This window comes from Colobus angolensis, unplaced genomic scaffold, assembly GCF_000951035.1.
Source record: "Colobus angolensis palliatus isolate OR3802 unplaced genomic scaffold, Cang.pa_1.0 Scaffold77, whole genome shotgun sequence".
Taxonomy (NCBI): domain Eukaryota; kingdom Metazoa; phylum Chordata; class Mammalia; order Primates; family Cercopithecidae; genus Colobus; species Colobus angolensis.
In genome coordinates this window covers 1,623,438-1,642,314 of record NW_012121487.1, presented here as the reverse complement: position 1 = coordinate 1,642,314, position 18,877 = coordinate 1,623,438, and the positions used below count along the sequence as shown (strand labels likewise).

Here is an 18,877-nt window from a genome sequence, read left to right as displayed (position 1 = left end):
CCTGCTTCTCCCTCCAACTCACCTCAACCTTCTCCTGAGCCTGCCGCTCCACCCGCAGCACTATCATCCCAGCCCATACCTGCTCCTCTGAGATGGCTCTGTGTCCCCTGCGCAGTGGCCCCCCGCCTCAACTTGGCATCACTTGTCTCCATTGTAATGCGGCCCTTTTTTGCCTTGGTGTTCTTTGGTGTCTGCCTCCTTTCTAGAACTCTTAAGTTCCCAAGTAGGCACCAAGCCAGGCACACAGTAGGGGGCTCATTTCTATTGCCGACCAAATGAACTCATTTACTAAGTTCCAAAATTTGTGCCAGGCACTGTGCAGAGTTTTATATTCTTCATCCGTGTAATCATCCACATGGTCCCGTACAAAGTTTTACTGCTTCATTTTACAGAAGTGAAGCCCAAGACACAGAGAGGTAAGCGCCTTCCCCAGGCCACACAGCTAACAGGTGGCAGGGCTGGGATCCAGACCCCCATCTGTTGGACTGTCTGCCGGTGCCCTCTCTGCCACGCCACCTCCAAATACCGTGGAAGACATGCTTCCCATGGGAACAGTGCTGCTTCCGAGCATATTGTTTTTCTCTATTTTCATGCATTTTATTAAACATTTACAAATCAGGAAACATGGAAATATTTTTTAATAAGAAGAAAGGAAACATTGCAAATTGAGAAACTGACTCAGAAGGATTTGCCAGATGAGCCATCTGGTTTTTAATTTAATAACCATTCAAAGAGGTTGACAGTGCTTCCCTCTAAGAAGAAAATGGACTATGGAAGGAATGGCAGCTGGCTTCCCTCAAGTGGTGCATCCATTTGCAAGGTGGAGAAGTTGAGCAAGACCAAGAGACCCAAGAGAAGAGAAACACACTCCAAGAAAAGCTTGGCCGGTGCTGGTGTTGAAGCTTCCCCATCGAGGCCCACGGAGGTTGCATCCAGCTGTGTGACACCAGCCAGCTGTCCCACCACTTCCAGAGTTGCTCAGAAGCTTCTACAGAAAACCACTAATGGAGACAGAGATGCCACCACCTCAGTGAAAAAAAGCCACACCAACCAAACCCTCGTGTTCACAGAGCAAGAACAAGCTGTGGTTGTTTGGCGGCAAGTCACGTTTGTTTGTTGGAGCCGTTGTGCTCTGGTGGTGCTGGTTTTCTCTCCTTTTAAAAATAACTGGAGGCCTTGCACCATGCTGTTAGTTCTTAGCGCTGGAAATAAAAGACTAGATTTAGAGTTGCCTTGGAAAGATCCAGGGCTGTTAACTTGAATTACCTGGTAGAGGAAAATGTCGTTATTTTCCTAAATTCAAAGCCAATTCTTGAAAAATAGGACACAGAGGTGAAGTGGATGGAGAGGTGACTTTATATATGCATATGGTGTCCTGGGCACGTGGTTTGATAGTCTCGTGATCAGCCCTGAGTCTTCAAAGCCATTCATTTTATATTTTAAGATGTTTATAAGGGAAATTGTTTTTGAGAAAAGAACGAACTGTTTTTTGTTTTTTGGTGCTTTTTTTGCCTTGATGTGAATTCACCCACTGGCACAAGCAGTAATAGCCCTGAAGTCACCCTAAGCCATTTATTCCTCAGCTGCTTTGAATTTCAATGGGATTCTTTCACACACCTCAAGCATTTCTGAAATGCTCCTAAAGGAGCTCATAATACCCTTAAGAAATGGTGATTTCACCCCATTTTCTCCATAAAGCTGGAATCACATGCCCTAGCATGCTGAGGGTACTTGATAATTAGAAGTTGATTATACTGGGGACCTGGACAAAGGCAGAGCTGGGAATGGGAATAAAACCCAGGACTCCATGAAAATCTCTTTCCTTTCATAATAGCTTCTAATTCAGGCTTCTAATAGCTTCGAATGCCAGTCACACACACAGCCTCCCGGCCGTCACCTACTGGCAGTGGCTGAGCGGGTACTTTGCCAAGCTGGAATGGTCCCTGCCCAGGTGCACAGGTGCTGCCTCCATGCCCCACCCTGTGCCCACCTCACTGCAACTGCCATTTTTAGCGGCCTAGAAAATACAGGTTTCAGTCCCAGTCTTTTCACTTAATTGCTGTGAGAAGTTAGTTAGGTCAGTTACACACTGGAGCTTTGCATTGATTCACTGTAAAATCGGGTAACAGCTCTTATCCTGCTGATCTTGTCCCACTGGCTTGTGAGAAAGACGAAGTGGGGCCATTCATTCATTCACTGGACAAATATTTATTGAGCACTAGGGATACAGCAGTAAACAAAACAGAAAAAGTCCCTTCCTCTGTGAACCTGATATTTTAATAGGGGTTGACAGTCAATAAATACAAAAATAGGCCACATATCTATTATGTCTGGTGGTGATAAGTGCTGTGGGGAAGAATGACCCGGTGAAAGCTGGCCTGGTGGGTGTGGGGCAGTAGTGCACTTGGAGAGAGAGTGGGCAGGGAACACCTTACTGAGAAGCTGACATTTGTGCAAAGGCCTGAAATTATCTGGGATAAGAGCCTTCTAAGTACAGATGTCCCGTGACTTACTTCACAATAAACCCGCAGTAAGTTGAAAATATCGTAAGTTGAAAATGCACTGAATGTACCTAACTTACTGATCATCATCATAGCTTAGCCCAGCCTACCTTAAACGTACTGGGAACGCTTATGTCAGCCTGCCGCTGAGCAAAATCACCCGGCAGCACAGTGCCCTGTAGAGGACCTTGTAGAGTACCCGTGATCACCTGGTTAACTGCGAGCTGCCCAGCATCGGGAGGGAGAGTTGCATCACAGATCCCTGGGAAAAGATCAACATTCAGAATTTGAGGTACACTTTCCACCGACTGTGTATTGCTTTTGCACTGTTGTAAAGTGGCACCATTGTAAGTCAGGGCCATCTCTGGAAAGAACAGCAGGTGAGGGACTCTGAGGCAGGAGTAAAGCTGGCTGGGTGAAGGAGCTGCAGAAACCCCAAGTGGCAGGGCCAGTGGGCGAAGGTGAGATGGACTCAGAGAGGCCCCCAGGTTGGGGGCCCCAGGAGACTTCGGCTTTTTTTCTGAGGGATACAGGAACTTTTGTCTTACTTTTTTTAGAGGGCCTCTCTGGCTGCTGTTAACGGGACTAGCTTGGGGCAAGGGTCGCCCAGGCAGAAGCAGGAAGGCCAGTGAGGCAACTACTGCAGTGGTCCAGGTGAGAGGGAGGGGCTGGTCCAGGTGAGAGGGTGGGGTTGGTCCAGGTGAGAGGGCGGGATTGGACGAGGTGAGAGGGCGGGGCTGGTCCAGGTGAGAGGGAGGGGCTGGTCCAGGTGAGAGGGCGGGATTGGACGCGGTGAGAGGGCGGGGCTGGTCCAGGTGAGAGGGCGGGGTTGGTCCAGGTGAGAGGGCGGGGTTGGACGAGGTGAGAGGGCGGGGCTGGCCCAGGTGAGAGGGCGGGGTTGGACGAGGTGAGAGGGTGGGGCTGGTCCAGGGTGACCACAGACCAGGGATGACAGGCGCTCCGATTCTGGAGATATTTTGAAAGCAGAGGTGACAGAATTTGATGGAGGTAAGGGGTTTAAGCTGCAAGTCACCGTATGAAGAGAAGGGGCTGCAGCCACCCAGAAGAACAGCGACGATTAAAAGGAGAAGCTGGGAGGAGTTTCTGTTTTCCTACACAGCAGCATCTGCTGCCTGTTCTTTCTCCACATCCGTGCGGCTGCCCTTGTCACTAGGACGAAGCCCCAGGTGGGAGGCTCCTGCAGAGGCCGTGACACGCCTCTGTCTGTATCACTCGCTGAAGGCTGATGGAGCCCGTGCACATTCACTCCTCACTGCAGCCTCGTGAGGCAGGCAGGACGGCATAATCACACCCTGCTTCCCCGAAGAAGCAGCAGGCCCTGAGTCCGTGGAGTGATCTGCTGAAGGTCACAGAGCTATTTGGCATGAAAGGCAGTCTCTGGGCTCCAGATCTTGTGTTCTTTCTGCTATGCCAAGGCTAACCATAGACACACAAGATGAAAATAGCACTTTTTTTTAGTGCACCTATGTGCCCGGCACTGCTCTAATCATTTTAGACATATCAGCTCCTTTAACCCTCACGGTAACTCTCTGTGAGGTGGTACAAGTATTATCCTCTTTTACAGGTAGGAAGACTGAGGATAAGTTCATGTAGACATTAAGGTGCAAAGCCCAGATTCAAACAGGTGTTCTGGCCCTGGAACCTGTGAGTTCAGCCATGACCCCAGCCAGCCAGGCGACCTCTCCGCAAGCTGGTGTGCCGGCAGAAGGCAGATACTGCTGATGCCACGTGGTGTGTGAGACACAGGCAAAGAGCTCTGGTTGGCTGGGTGGGTCAGGATGGGATTTGAAATGGGCCCTGAAGGGCCAGTTAGAAGATACCAGGGAGGACAGGGCAGGGGTGACAGGAGCAAGAGAGCCGTGTGTGCAAGGCAAGCTTGGAGCACAGCACCGCTGAAGCGGCAGTCAGAGCAGGAAGCCAAGAAGGCACAGTCGAAGTGGGAGGAAAGCAGGCCAGTGAGCCGCTGCAGATGCCAGAGGAGGGCAGTGTTCCGAGGAGAGAGGCACCGGTGGGGGGTCAGAGGCCACCAGGGGGCCAAGCCAGGTATGTGTTGTTGGCTTCTTCATTGGAGAAATTCTCAAGCACAGGGTTCACAGCTCAGTGGGCAGGTCTGACTGTGTGGCTCTGAAGATTGACTGGAAGGCAAGGACAAAGCAGCCATTTGGCTGCTTTGGAGTTCTGCAGAGGGTCTGGTTCAATGCCTGCAAATTTCCAACAAACAAATCAGACCCAGGACAAATGGCTAGAGCCATCATATCATGTAGATCCATGTGAAAAGAATTCTTTTTATTTTATTTTATTTTATTTTATTTTTTACAAAACTGGTTTTTAAAAAGTATTCAAACTCTTTTGGAGAAGAAGGAAGAAGAGGCAGTCATTTCCCTTTGGCTTCTTTTCTGTCACCCTAGTGCTGTAACAGATCACAGCTAGTGTCACGAAGCTGAGTTCTTATTAATAGTGAGAACTGACTCCAAGCTCAAGGAATTTGGCAGCCACTTTGACAAAGGTTTAGTCTGCCGAAAAGAACAGCTGAAGTCATTTTAACATGATTCGCTGAATTACTGAAGCAAGCCTCACTTGTGTAGGGGGACAGGAAAAGCAGCATGCAGGCCTTATTCAGCCCACAGGCATTTTAGTGAGTACCTATTATGTGCTAGACCCTGAGAAGGTACCAAGGAAAGGCTACAGAGAATACTGTAATATAACTTCAGGGTTAGACAAATAGACCAATGGAACAGAATAGAGAACCAAGAAATAGTACCACTTCCACATATAATTCATGAGACAGAGGAAGCATTGAAAGCTAGTGGGGGAAAGGATGGTCTGCACATTAAGTGAAACTGAGAAAATTGCTTACCCATGTGAAAAAAAGGAAGTTGTATCCCTGCTTCGCACCATATGCAAAATCAATTCCAGGCAAATTAAAGACTTAGAAAGGCAACATTTTAAAACATGTAAAAATGTTACAATCTCAGGGAGGGAACCATTATTGCAAAAACCAAATAACTGCTAATTATAAATTAAAGGATGATAAAGTCACCTACAGTAAAATTTAAAACTTCTATTCATCAAAAATACTGTAGAGAAAGTAAAAAGGCAAGGCACACACTGGAAGAAGATATTTACAACACACAGACTGATGAAATTCTTGTTATCTAGAATATATAAATAACTTTTAGAATGAGAACAAGACACAAACAAGCCAATAGAAAAGTGGACAAAAGTCATGAATGACATGCCACAGAAGAGAAAGTATGAATGACAAAGAAATATATGAAAGGCGGCCGGGCGCGGGGGCTCAAGCCTGTAATCCCAGCACTTTGGGAGGCCGAGACGGGCGGATCACGAGGTCAGGAGATCGAGACCATCCTGGCTAACACGGTGAAACCCCGTCTCTACTAAAAATACAAAAAACTAGCCGGGCGAGGTGGCGGGCGCCTGTAGTCCCAGCTACTTGGGAGGCTGAGGCAGGAGAATGGGGTAAACCCGGGAGGCGGAGCTTGCAGTGAGCTGAGATCTGGCCACTGCACTCCAGCCTGGGCGACAGAGCGAGACTCCGTCTCAACAACAACAAAAAAAAAAGAAATATATGAAAGGCTACTTAAGCTTTTATCATGGAAATGTAAAGTCAAGTCTCAGTGAGATCCCGATTCACCCACTAGTTTGGCAAAGACTAAAGTCAGATCATGGCAAGTATTAATGAGGATATAGAGCAACAGGAATTCTTATCCACCACTGATGGAAGCCTAATTGGCACTGGCATCTTAGGAAACAACTTGGCATTTTCTAATGAAGTAAAATATGTACATATCCTACAAACCAGCAAACCCAGTCTTAGGTATGTGTCCTAGAGAAACTCTTATGCAGTGTACCAGGAGCTATGATTAAGAATGTTTGGGCTGGGTGAGGTGGCTCATAGCTGTAATCCCAACATTTCGGGAAGTCAAGGCAGGAGAATCTCTTGAGCCCCAGAGTTTGAGGCTACCGTGAGCTATGATTGTGCCACTGCAGTCCAGCGTGGGCAACAGAGCAAGACCCTGTCTCTAAAAATATAATAATAATAAGTCAATAAAAAACAATGTTTGTAGCAGTATTTCTGATTAGAGGAAAAACCTGTAAGCTATCCCAATGTCCATCAATAGGTGAATGAATAAATAAATCATGGCATATTCATATGATGAAATACAATACAGGAATAAAAATACCCTATAGCCACATATGTCAGTATAATATATATGCTGAACAGAAAGGAAGCAATTTATAGAAGGGTTCACTGTATTAGTTATCTGTTGCTGCATAACAACTTGCTCCAAAATTTAGCAGCTAAAAACAACAGACATTTACTGTCTCACAGTTGCTGTGGGTCAGGAATTCAGGTGCAGCTTAAATGGGTACCTCTGGCTCAAGGTCTCTCATGAGATTGTCAGGCTGTCAGCCAGGGCTATCATCTCACCTCAAGGCTTGACTTAAAGAGCACCTGCTTCTAAGCTACTCATGTGGTGGTTGGCAGGCTGTGTCCCTTGCCATGTGGCACTCCACAGGATTGCCTCCTGATATGGCCAGTGGCTTCTCCCAGGGAGAGCAATCCAAAAGAGAACCAGTGAGAGATCACCCAAGACAAAAGCCATGATCTTACCATAACCTAACTTCAGAAATGAAAGTCTATCACTTCTGCCATACTCTATGTATTAGAAACCAGTTACTGGGTCCAGCCCACACTCAAAAGGAAAGGATTGCAAAAGTGTGTGAAGACCTCAAGAGGAGGGGGGATATCGAGGCCATTTTAGAAGCTTCCTACCATACTCTTGTAGTATGATTTCATCCTTATGAAGGTCAGAAATAAGACAAATGAAATTACGTATAGCTTAGGCAATCCTACCTATGTGGAAGCACTATGGAGAAAAACGAGGAAATGATAAACATGACATTCAGGGTAATGATGATCCTGGGGTGGGGGGCGCTGAGAATGGAGAGAACACACAAGTACATTCCACAGATTGGAGTTGGATGGTGAGTTCATGGTGCTTATTTTCTTTTCGTGTTTCTTGATGTTATTTAATGTTGCGTGTAGTTTTGTTTTTTTCTCTTTGGTTTGGTTTTCTGTTGATATGATCAAAGTTACATGTGCCTACACTGTTGAGTCAGTCCTTCTGTGGTATTTGCTGTCTTCCACCAGCTCTTCCCATTGACCCTTCTCCAGAGGCAGCTACTTTTACCTCCTTTTGCTAATTAGTTTCAGTATTTGCCGCCATGTCTGTGAGTAATCTGTGTGTATTGCTATCCTTTGATGCTTTGGTTTGTTTAGGTATTACCTATTCCCTTCCCACTCTGAGAGATGAAAATTCAGCTCCCTTTCCTCCTCTCCAACTCTTCCTCACCCTTCATCCTCCTTTTATAATTATATCATAATTTTGCTTAAGGCAGTAATCAGTGTTTACATTAGTCAGTCAACACTAATTTGACTCTATTCATAGTTGAGCCACCTTGTAGTAAAATATAACTTTTCCCTTCCTGCGGAATTTTCATTTTTCCTGGAGTTGTTAATGATCATGTTTGTGCGTTTGCTTAGTTTTCTATGTATTTGTCATTAAATCAAGTGCAAACTCTGGCAGTTGTCTAAATCTCTCTTCAGGATGTTCAGGCACATTAGATTTTCTATCAATTTCATCTCCTTGGAAGTGTCTCCCAGAGCCTCTTGTCCTGCTCCCGCCTGGACGGGTTGTCCTCTGTGCCTGGTGTGCACCTGTCCTACAAGGACCTCCCTGTACCATCACCCTGAGCTCATTGCCTTTATCCCTTGTCTTCCTCCTTGGTATACTGCTTTGTTGTGGTGAAGCATACCTCCTGTGGCTTCCTGAGAGAGGGTGCATGGGAGGCAAACCCGTGACAACTTTGCATATCTGAAAATGTCTTCATTCCACCCTCAGACTGAACTAATACTTTGGCCGATTCAGATTTCTGGTCTTTGGTTTGGAATTTTGATTTGCAAATAATTTTCCTCCAGAATTTTGAAGGCTTTATTCCATGGCCTTCTAGCTTCCAGTGCTGCTGTCAAAAAGTCCAAAGCTGTTGTAATTTCTGGTTCTTCGTATCTGGCCTCTCTTATACCTTCCCTCAAAACCCCTGAAGCTCTGTGGGATTGTCTCCTTTCCCCTGGTGTTCTGAAATTTCACAATAATGTGCCTTGGTGTGCATCTATTTTCATCCACTGTGCTGGGGACAGTGAGCCTTTGCTCTAGAAACTCATGCCCTTAAGTTCTGGGGATTTTTATTTTTGAATGATTTTTAAAATAATTACTTCTCTCCTTCTTTTCCCCCCAGTTGTTTCTTTCTGTAACTCCTCCTATTTGAATTGGAAGACTGATTCACTGATTTTCTCATATTTTCTTTCCCTCTCTCTCCTTTTAACAGATGGTGGGGGGTCTCGCTCTGTCCCCAGGCTGGAGTGCAGGGGCACAATCATAGCTCACTGCAGCCTCAACCTCCCGGGCACAAGCAATTCTCCAGCCTCAGCCTCCGAGCAGCTGGGGGATACAGGCACGCACCACAATGCCCAACTGCATATTTTCTTTCATTTTCAATCTTTGTCTTTTTCTGCTTTTTGGGAGACTTCCTCGATTTATCTTCTAGCCCCTCTAGGAAGACTTTTTTCATACAACATTCCATTCTTGTCTCGTGGGTCTAGTATCTTATTTTATCTCTCTTACGTTAATTGTAGGGTTTTTCTTTCAAGAGTTCTCTCTGTGAATGGTCTGTATTTGATCCAGAGTTCCTTCTTTTTGTTTGTTTAATTGACTGGTTTGATCTGTGTCTTTAATGTTAGAGACTCCTGGCTGTCTGGGGATTCCTGGTTGCTTGTTTATTTTTAAAAGTAGGGGACTAACAACTTTGAGCTGTAAGGGATTTGAGGGAGCAAAAGTAGACATACGTCTCTACCATCTTTGCCAAGTCATATAGTCGTTTGTATTTCTCATTTATTTCATGTTAAGAAGTGAAAAAAAAATCCATAGTCCACACCCTGAAAGATAAATCAGTAACTGTAATAACTACCCTTGAGCTCAAAGAAAAATTATATCTTTTCCTCCTCAGCCTTTAAAGAAAAACATGGAGCTATCCCCCACCCCCTAATTTTCTATTGCAAAAAATAGCACGAGATTAGTATGTGAATTTGTGACATGTGTAAACCGCTCTAAAATTGTGAATAGGTTTAGAAACCTTTTCTCCCTCCTCTCTACTCCCACAGTCCTGAATCACCAGCCCAGCCTTCTGGCTCATCACTTCCTGCTTGGTGAGTTACATGCATGTCTTATCTCCATGACGATGCTCCAAGCCACTGGAGAGCAGGGTGCATGTCCAATTCATCTCAGCATCTTCTGTAGCCCCCACCAGAGGAGCGATCTCTGAAGGCTGACAAACAACGAAGGACACTCTCAAGACCTTCATCTCCTCTGCTCAGCACACACAGTTAGCACCCACAGGAATTTATTATGGTGAATGAAATAAGAAACCCACAAGAATATAATTTATATGTAATTCCACTTTGATCTCTAATCTCTTTACCTTGGCATCCTCCTACATATGAATAGGATGCTCCATGATCCTAAGGGCAGTCAAACAGCCAGGGAGCGCGAGTTTAATCCTCAGGGTTTGCAGGGAAAGGAGGACTGTGGAGACCCGTGTGCACAACAAAACCCATGATGTGATAGAGCATGGGCTACGGATTAAACCCTAACTTCATAGTTAGGTATTCAAGGCTCTCCATTGCTTCTCCCTGGACACCTGCAAAGCTTCTAGCAGCGTTCCTTATCTGGGGCCTGACCTCTGTAGTCAGTCTTGCATGTAGAAGAATTTTCAGATACCAAGTGTCTCATGTCCTTTCTTTGTCTAAGAACTTATAGTTGATTTATTTTGTACCTGTATCAAATAGTTCTCCAGCCTAAACTTCAAGACATCTTCATCAATGCCTCAATCCATGCCCCTGTATTTTTCTGTCTATTGTTTCTCAGACTGATAACACCTGTGCCCTCTCAGCAACGATAATGGCCGACATTTAGTGAGCGCTTACTTTGGGCCAGCCACTGTGCTGGTATTGCTTGTGGGTTATTTTACTTAATCCTCCCATCAGCAGATAAGGAAATTGAGTGACAGAGAGGGTACGTCACTTGCCCACAGCCATGGAGCTACTAAACATTGGAGCTGGAGCTCCAAGCCAGGCAAGCCCAGCCCAGCCCAAGATTGCTGGCTCAGCTCAACTCCTCACTGCTAAACTGCCTCAACCACGTTTCCTCAGACCTTACCCAAGACTTATCTTCCAGAAAATGTTTTTTGGAAGAACTGAGGACCGTGGCTGTGACTCTACTACATTTATGTGTTGCTGGCTTGTGGCATGGAGCTGCCTTTACGTCTTCTCCCTTCTGTATCCCCTCCCACAGTCACTGAGTCTTGCTTTAGAAAAGCTAGTCTGATTTTTTCACCACTCCCTCAGCACAGGGTCTGAGGGTCAGGGTCTGCCGCCGTCCCTCCAACCGGAGAGCAGCCCGCTGGGAGGGGAGGGGTTGCATTGACCTGAAGGCCTAGCAGGCAGAGCGAGCAGGCAGGGAGGCAGCTGCTTGTCGAAGGCCACAGCAGAACCGGGAGGGGCTGCTACGCTGGGCCACAGTCAGAGATAGACGCAATCCCGGGAATCCAAGTTGGGACCCACCAGCCTGTGCTACTCAAAGATAGCCAAGGGAGCAAAGGCAAGCCCCACATACAGCCAGCCAGGGGCCCTCAGGGTGGTAACAGAGCATCCCTGGGGAGCAAGTGTAGCAGATGGAGAGGGCAGGCAAGGCCATTTCATCAGCAGAGCTTTGGGGAGGGGGCATCTTTTCTTCAGATGTCCCCAGAAGTACCAGACACCTATGTCCTTGTGCAGACAGCCACAAAAAGGCTAATGCCGTGCCACCCGCCGGGTCCCCAGTTGCTGGCCAAGGGCTCAAGTAGGCTGGAGAGCCCACCACTGATGTGCTCACAGGGATCTGCTGGGGCCGGGCTCCGGTGGGTGAGAAAGGCTGTGGCCTGCGTCTCTGTCTCAGCTTTGCACACCTGTTTCTTGCCTGGCCACCCCACCTCTGTGTCCTGTCTCTTCAAATACCCTGCTCGCCACCCACAGACCACTCTTCCCAGCAAGCTGTGTCATCTTGTCATTCCTGTGCTCAAGAACCCAGAATCTCTTCTAAGGCCTCTAAGGCAAAATCCGAGCTTCTTATCCCAGAATTCCAGGCCTTCCTAAATCTGACCCCTGGTCTCTGAAGCCCCCTGGTCGCCTGCTACTAAAGCCCAGGCGATCTCCTCTCACCGAAGCTTCCTCATTATCCCCAAGACACATGCCAGTCGCTTTTGCCTCTGATGTTGAGTGAAACAGTGAAAGGAGCATGGGCTTTGCTTCCTGTGTGTCCTTGGGCAAGTCACCCAGTATCTCTGTGCTTCCTGCAGCTTACCTGGGAAATACTTTAAAGGCTGTTGTGAGATTAGAATGTTCGCGTACAAAGTGCCAGCCACACAGCAGGTACTCAATACATGCACAGTGTCCATCATACTGTGCTCTTGCTGCTTCCTGACTTGATGGCCCTGTCTCCTTTCTGACTGGCTGAACTCCTGCCTCCTTCCAGGCCCATATCTCGATGCACCTATACATGCAGCCTGCCCTGCACGCCTCACTTAAGGTGGCAAGGGAAGGAAAAGCAGCGTTTGCCTATCACTCGCTGGGCACAGACCCTGTGGGGGCGTGGAGATCCGTGATGATGGCAGCGAATCCTTCCAGGGGCCTCCTTGTGCTAGGCCTGTCCCGGCACATTGTGTGCATTAACTCATGGAAGCCCCGATGGTAACTGACTTCCATAGATTCAGGTTCCTAAATGGCTTTCTGCTGTATCCAACCGAGTTGGTTTAGTCTCCCTGGCCCTTTGTTTTTAGCTTCCCCGTCCAGTGGCCTCCAAGTGGCTAAGAGGAGATTTTATCAAGAAGTGAAGCCCTACATTATAAAATGAAGAGTCTATTGTGTGCTATTCAAGCTGATCCCATTAGAGAACGGTTTGGAAGAGGATCCACCTTCACCAGCCCCGCCACCCAGCCTGCAACCAGCTCCCTTGCTGCACTTTGTATAAGCCCTGGGCTTTCATTAGGGTCTTCTGGCCAGAGCACCCATTCCTCTGGGCCTGCCTGGAAAATGCAAGCCTTGCTCTTGTGTGGCACCTCTTGGACCCTCATGTGTTTGGGTCAAGGTCATTGCCCTCTGCCTCCATCCCCAGGCACCTTGTCCACCCCCTGATTGCACCCCTCTGCAGATGCCTGCCTCCTTGACAAACCCCTCTCCTGGGCTGAGTCTCTGAGGGCAGGGGCTGTGTGGTGCTCATTTCTGTATTTTAGTACTTGGCACAGAGCCTGGCATGCAGCAGGCCTTGGTGTTGGGGTTGAAGGGAGGGAGGAAGGGGATGGGGTGGAATAGGCATCCGGGCAGAGGAAATGGTGCTGGTGTTTCCAGTTGGTTCGTCTCAGGGCGGGGCAAGTACAAGTCCCTGTGTGACTCAGAAAGGGAGGTCTCTGTGGACACGCCAGAGCCCCCTCTAGAGATAGCTCCACGAGAGCCCCAGCCACCACAGCTTCCCTCTAGACCCCCGGGAGATACCAGTCTTTGAAATGCTTCAACTTTCTTAGAGGAAATCGCTGAGTATGTTTGATAATTTTTTTTGACATTTTCCCTGTTCAGGAGCTTGTGATTTCAGATTAATCACATCCACACACATTTAGACTGTCGGCTTGGAAGGGAAAATTTGAATTTTATTACTGCATGATTTCATCCAAAGCTATCTTACCAACACTAAAAGGGTGTCTACAATGAGGTGCAAATCATGACAAAACATTTTGTCTCTGGGACCAAGCTCATGGCAGGAGGCCAACGGGATGGGGGGCTGCAGGTGGGACCTGGGTGGGCACAGTCGCAGCCCCTTCAGTAGCCTGAAGAGATCTGTGTGAGCCACTGTCACTGCTGCCACTTCCTCAGCCAAATATCTCGTTTCCTTCCCCCCTCTAGGTTTGCCCACAGCCCTTACTCCCGGGAATGGCTGTTCATCAACTAACTCCTGTCTTCCCCTTGGCAGGTACCATGACCAGCAGGACGTAACTAGTAACTTTCTGGGTGCCATGTGGCTCATCTCCATCACATTCCTTTCCATTGGTTATGGGGACATGGTGCCCCACACATACTGTGGGAAAGGTGTCTGTCTCCTCACTGGCATCATGGTGAGTACCCGCCTCTGCCCATTCCCTACCCTCAAAATGTGGCAAAGAACAGAACTCTTTCTTGCAAGCACATAGGGGCCTTCCTAGCCACAGCATGGGGGGCGCCTGCTAGTTAACCAACCTGCGTGTGTGTCCCCTATACATAAAAACACAGGTGGGAAATCTGCAATGGTTTCTCACTTTTCAGTTGACTTTTCTAAGGTAAGAATGAGACCTGGACTTCTGGCAGTTAATGGTCTATTCACAACTCCCTCAAAATGGGCTGGGTGAAGCTGGTCCTGGCCCGATGCTCTGATGCCCACTGCACTGCTGTGCAGCCCCCCAGTTTGCTCACCTCCAGTGAGCATTGGGGCTTGCAGTTTATTGTCCTCCTTCCTGTTCCCTTGGTCCCACAGACCTTGGCACCATTTCTGATCATGTTTAGCTGGAACTCACAGAAGCAGGGACTGGGGAAAGAGCACTGAGTTGGCTTTTGGGACCTGTGTCCTGGACGGGGCTGGCCATGTGGCTCTGGGCTGGCTCTTGCCTTTCCCAGGCTTCTGCTTCCACCTCTGCCTATGGAAGGGCTGGGCTCTGAGTGCCGAGTGCTTTGCAGCACTGGCATTCGGCAAGGCTGTGATCCCATCCCCAGGTGCCCAGCAGGTGTGCCGTGCCTTTTCAAGGTGTATCTCTCTTGCCCAGTGCCCTACGACCCACACTCGACACTCTCGCGGAGGCACACGCTCTCGCCTGTCACATGGCCACCACAGTGTGGCTTATGAGAGGGACGTGGGGTCTGAGTTTCTGCTCACTGTGGATCCTGGGCCAGGCACTCTGCCTGTTGGGCCTGAGCATCTTCCAGGGGAAAGTAGAGATGGAGGGCCTGCCCTGCCCTCCCCACTGGCTTGTGCAAGGACCAAATGCAATGATTTATGTTCAAGTGCTTTGAAAACAAGAAGCGGTCACACACAGGTCAGTGTTGGTGGTGTCCTCAGTGTCCTTCAGTTGCAAATTAGTGAAGTGTTCCCTTGGTCTTATTGCACTTTGGGTCCAGGACAGGCAGCTGCTGCTCTTTGGCCTTCGTCCTGGAATCCTAGAACAGTGTCAGAGCAGGGTTGGACACTTTTTTCAGAGGTGGAAACTGAGGCTGAAAGAGGAAAGCACATCTAAGCCTGGGTAGTGTTGGGGGAGGTGGCGGGGTGAGAAGTGGACAGGCTATTTGTGGTGTGGCTTTGGGTCTCCATGGCTGAAGACTGCAGCCCTCCCAAGGACAACCCCTGCTCCACAGCCCCCCTCACACCTTTGTGAAAATCCTTCCTTGCAGTGATCCCTCAGATTCCATTCGTCACCCCCACTGCTCCCAGAGAGATGAAGACCCTCTTTCTGGAAGGGCAGAGACCGCTTTCTGCAGTGGAAAGGGAGGGCCGCAGGTCTGGGGGCTGCCCCCACTCCCCACCCCAGTCTGCCTCGTTGGCTTCCTGGGGCTGATATTGGTGGACCAGACAGTCAGACCAAGGCTTGGGGCAGTCGGCCTGCTGAGCAAGAGGGGCCAGGCTCTCTCCTCCTTTCTGACTCCAGTCCAGGGCAGGTCCCTATTAGCAAGCAGGTCCTACGACAGCAGCTAATGACAAAAAGCTTAGCGCTGGGGTTGTGATAAATCATGGGTAAGTGCAAGGCTTTAGAACAAATGCCTTCCATCGGTTAGTAGGAGCCTGTCTTGGCATAGCACCAACTGTCATGAGGAAACCAGGGAAAGGTGCTTCTTACCAGAAAAGAGTGCAATGCCACCAAAGGCCAGAGCTTTCCTTCTTAGAGCCACTCCTGGGGTGTGGGCTTTGTGCCTCAGAACCAGCTGTCAGCCAGGGCTGGCACAGAACAGGGTTGCCAATAGATGGATGGGCCCTGCGGGGAGCCTCTGTTATTTTAAAATAGCAGACTTTCTCCCTCTCAGCACATAGCTGTGCCCCATCCAAGAAGCAGCACCCTAAGGACACGGCTTCCTGGTTCCTGGACTTCACATCTCCTGGCTCTACTCTGGCACAGCTGAGCGGAACAGGCGAGACCTTTGCCCGACCCCTGCCTCTCCTTGGGGTCCGGGGGCTGCTTGTCTTTCAGCACCCCCTTTTGCTGTCTGGCTCTGCAGCGCTCCCCCAGAGGGAGTGTTCTGTTCCCTGTGGATTGAGGTGTGATCAAAGTGGAAAGAACAAATGGATGAGGAGGAGCCAATCCAATCCCCACCTTCCATATGAAAAATACAGCCCAGGCCTTTCATCTCTTTTTGTACAAAACCCTGTGCGTAAATATATACTTTTCTATATACGGGAACAGGGAGGTTTCCTCTATTCGTTGTCAGTGTTTTTCACCCAAGTTAAAGTCAGTCGCCTCACTCCGGGGTCAGCCACAGTGAGGAACCCTGGTGGCATTTTTCTAGCAAATGTGATTTTTCTAGCTGAGTCACTCTTAGCCAGGGTTTCACTTTGCTGAGGATCCTTTCCCCTCCTCCTCCCAACCTCCCAACACTATGTATAGCTCCCAATTATTATTGCAAGTGCCTTTACTAAAGGTAGGGCTTCCTGTTTGGTTACCATGGACACCATGAAGGCCAAGGCAAGGCCTGCTTGGGAAGGGAAAGGAAGGATTTGTGTGTGTGTGTGTGGCCTGTAAATAGTCTTAATCATTGTTTTCTCTGGCAATCCCAGTAACGATGTAATTATCAGCCATTAAGCAGGGTATATAATTGTCTGAACAACTTGCCGTGGCTGGCACAGACCTGGTGTGTTTGAGAGATTTCACCCACAAAAGCAGCTACATTAAAGTCCAGCATCTTTCCATAAGGATTTTTCATGATCACAGTGACAACACAGTAGAGAGAGAGCTGTCAATATTTAGTATCCAGAATTGAAAATGACAATGCAACTTAAAATATGTGCAATGCTGACCTTCTGGTTCTGCAGGCATCTGGAAGACCCCAGAGCCCCTCAAGGCTGCTTGGCATAACTTTATTTCAATCTAGCCTCTTTCTAAAGCGGACTCACTCTGTAGACCCTTCATGAGTTATGGACAAACAGGCAAAAGCTTCCGATGTCTGCAGGGACGCTGAGCTTTTCCCCAGTGGCCTCATGAGAGATGCCTCTGAACTGCCAAGGGAAAGTGATGATGAAGTAAAAGGTAGCACAAATTGAGTCATTTTGGGAGGAGGCAAAAAGAGGGCTCAGCAAGACATCTGCTTAATGTCAGTTTTAGAAGACGAGCTTCTCCCGAAACACCTTGGTTTCAAACCAATTGATGTTATTTTAGTTGTTGCATGGAATCTGTTGCAGAAACAGAATCCAACTGTAAATCCTCCAGGCTTCCCTCCTCCATTTGTCACTTTCATTTGTGTTTTATTTTATTTTATGCTTCTTTAGTTAAGAACACCTCATACTTTTCCCCTTGGGATACTTGTTTTTCCAGCTTCTAAGGTTTTCCAGCTGGAAAATGTTTCTTGAAAACAAGAGGTGGGAGGACTGGTGTGGAGGAGTCTCGGTCCAGATTTGGGTCCGAATCTCTAGAGTTAGGCGTGTTCACCCCGTCCTAGCCACCCTCCCTCCGTGCACTCGGTGCTCCCTGCTCGCCCACGTGCCTTGGGAAGTTCCAGCTCATCAGAAGTAGACCCCATCTCCTCCCCTCGCCCCACAGAACTGGAAGTTGGACAGAGCAAATCCAGGGACTCTAGTTTTGTCCCTTGTGGTTCAGGACTTGGCATATCTGAAAGCAAAAGGCTGAGTCATGGCTCTTCCCCCCAGTCTGACCCCAGGGAAGTCATAGCAGCAGCTGTTTACCCTTTCCCGTCCTGCTTCCTCCCTCCTCACACACCCCCTCTGCCCACCAGCCATTTCCAAGATTCCACGGTTAGCCAGGCCCTCAGCGATTTGTCTCTTAAAACTAACCTGCATCACTGCCACATGACACAGCACTGCCAGGCTGCCACTGTGGCCTGTCAGACTATTAACTCACCTAAGTGAAAAGGCCCAGCATCCCAAAGAGGACCCAGGGGACAGGCGAGTCTTATACCAATTGAAGATGGACACAGCAGGGTGGGATCTCTTGGCACTTCCTTCATGTCCTCTAAAGGACCAAAATGGACCATTGACTTCTGGCTCAAGCCTTAGGCTCCTTGTTCTTCCTTCCTCTCTCAATCCCATCAGCTCATCATTTTTTCTGATTCCTCAGCCTCCTCCTTCTCTCTTTACCCCGTTGACCCTTGCTGTTTAGGATGCAACACAACTTGTTCCCCATCTCATTCTCTGCCCAGCTTGACCTCTCCCTGCAGCAACCTTCCTTCTCTTCTCCCCTCTCCTTCCCTTCCCTTCCCTTCCCTTCCCTTCGCTTCCCTCCCCTTCCCTCTCCTTCCCTCCCCTTCTCTTCCCTTCTCTTCTCTTCTCTCTCCTCTCTCCTTCTCTCCCCTCCCCTCCTCTTCTTTCATGTTCCCATTGTCTTCTCTCCCTTCTTCATTTTCTCTCCCCACACGCCGCACAGTCTGCAGAGGCTCAGCAGTCTAGGCTTCAGCATTCCTCCACGACTTTCTGAAGGCTGCTGATGTCTGGCCCCATCTTTATGAGGTTGCCTCTTAATCCAGGTTAGGTGTCATTACTGGTGACTGCCCTAATTACATCCAGTCAATGGAAAAATCAAGCTGAGAGCATCCATTTAAGTTGGAATTAAGGGTTAAGAATGCAGCAGCCTCCACAGAGGTACTCACAAGGGAGTCATGACATCTTTATGTTGAAAGAAACTGGGAAGTGCCATCTAGTCCACTGTCCTGCCTCCAGAGAGAAATTTATCTTCCTCATGTGAGACAGATGGTTCCTTAGATAAAACACTGTAGTTTCTAATTAAAAGCCCCCCTGCATTCAGCCAGTTAAAGTGCGGGCCATGGCAAGAGCTGTGAAACACCCCATCTAGACCCTGGAAATTTGGAATGGTGGATGATTGATTGTTGTGATTACATTCTCAAAGTAGCATGGTGCGGGGAAGCTCCCTCTTCAGGCCTATTGGACCTCAGCTTTCAGGGATGATTTAAGTAGAGTTTTGCTTGGGCCCAGCAAGAAGAGGGA

The 18,877-nt window shown here is 48.5% G+C and overlaps 1 protein-coding gene across 5 annotated transcripts in view; it reads left to right on the top strand.

The window, feature by feature from the left end:
- KCNN3 (potassium channel, calcium activated intermediate/small conductance subfamily N alpha, member 3) overlaps window positions 1-18,877 on the top strand; it is a 177,343-nt gene that overhangs the window by 133,098 nt on the left and 25,368 nt on the right. For 4 of the 5 annotated variants that reach the window (XM_011928234.1, XM_011928233.1, XM_011928235.1 and 1 more), the window contains exon 4: window positions 13,661-13,802. In XM_011928234.1, the coding sequence (XP_011783624.1) occupies window positions 13,661-13,802 (142 nt within the window). Of the gene's footprint in view, window positions 1-9,765; window positions 9,811-13,660; window positions 13,803-18,877 lie in introns of all 5 variants that reach the window. The other variant, XM_011928232.1, reaches the window with a different exon arrangement.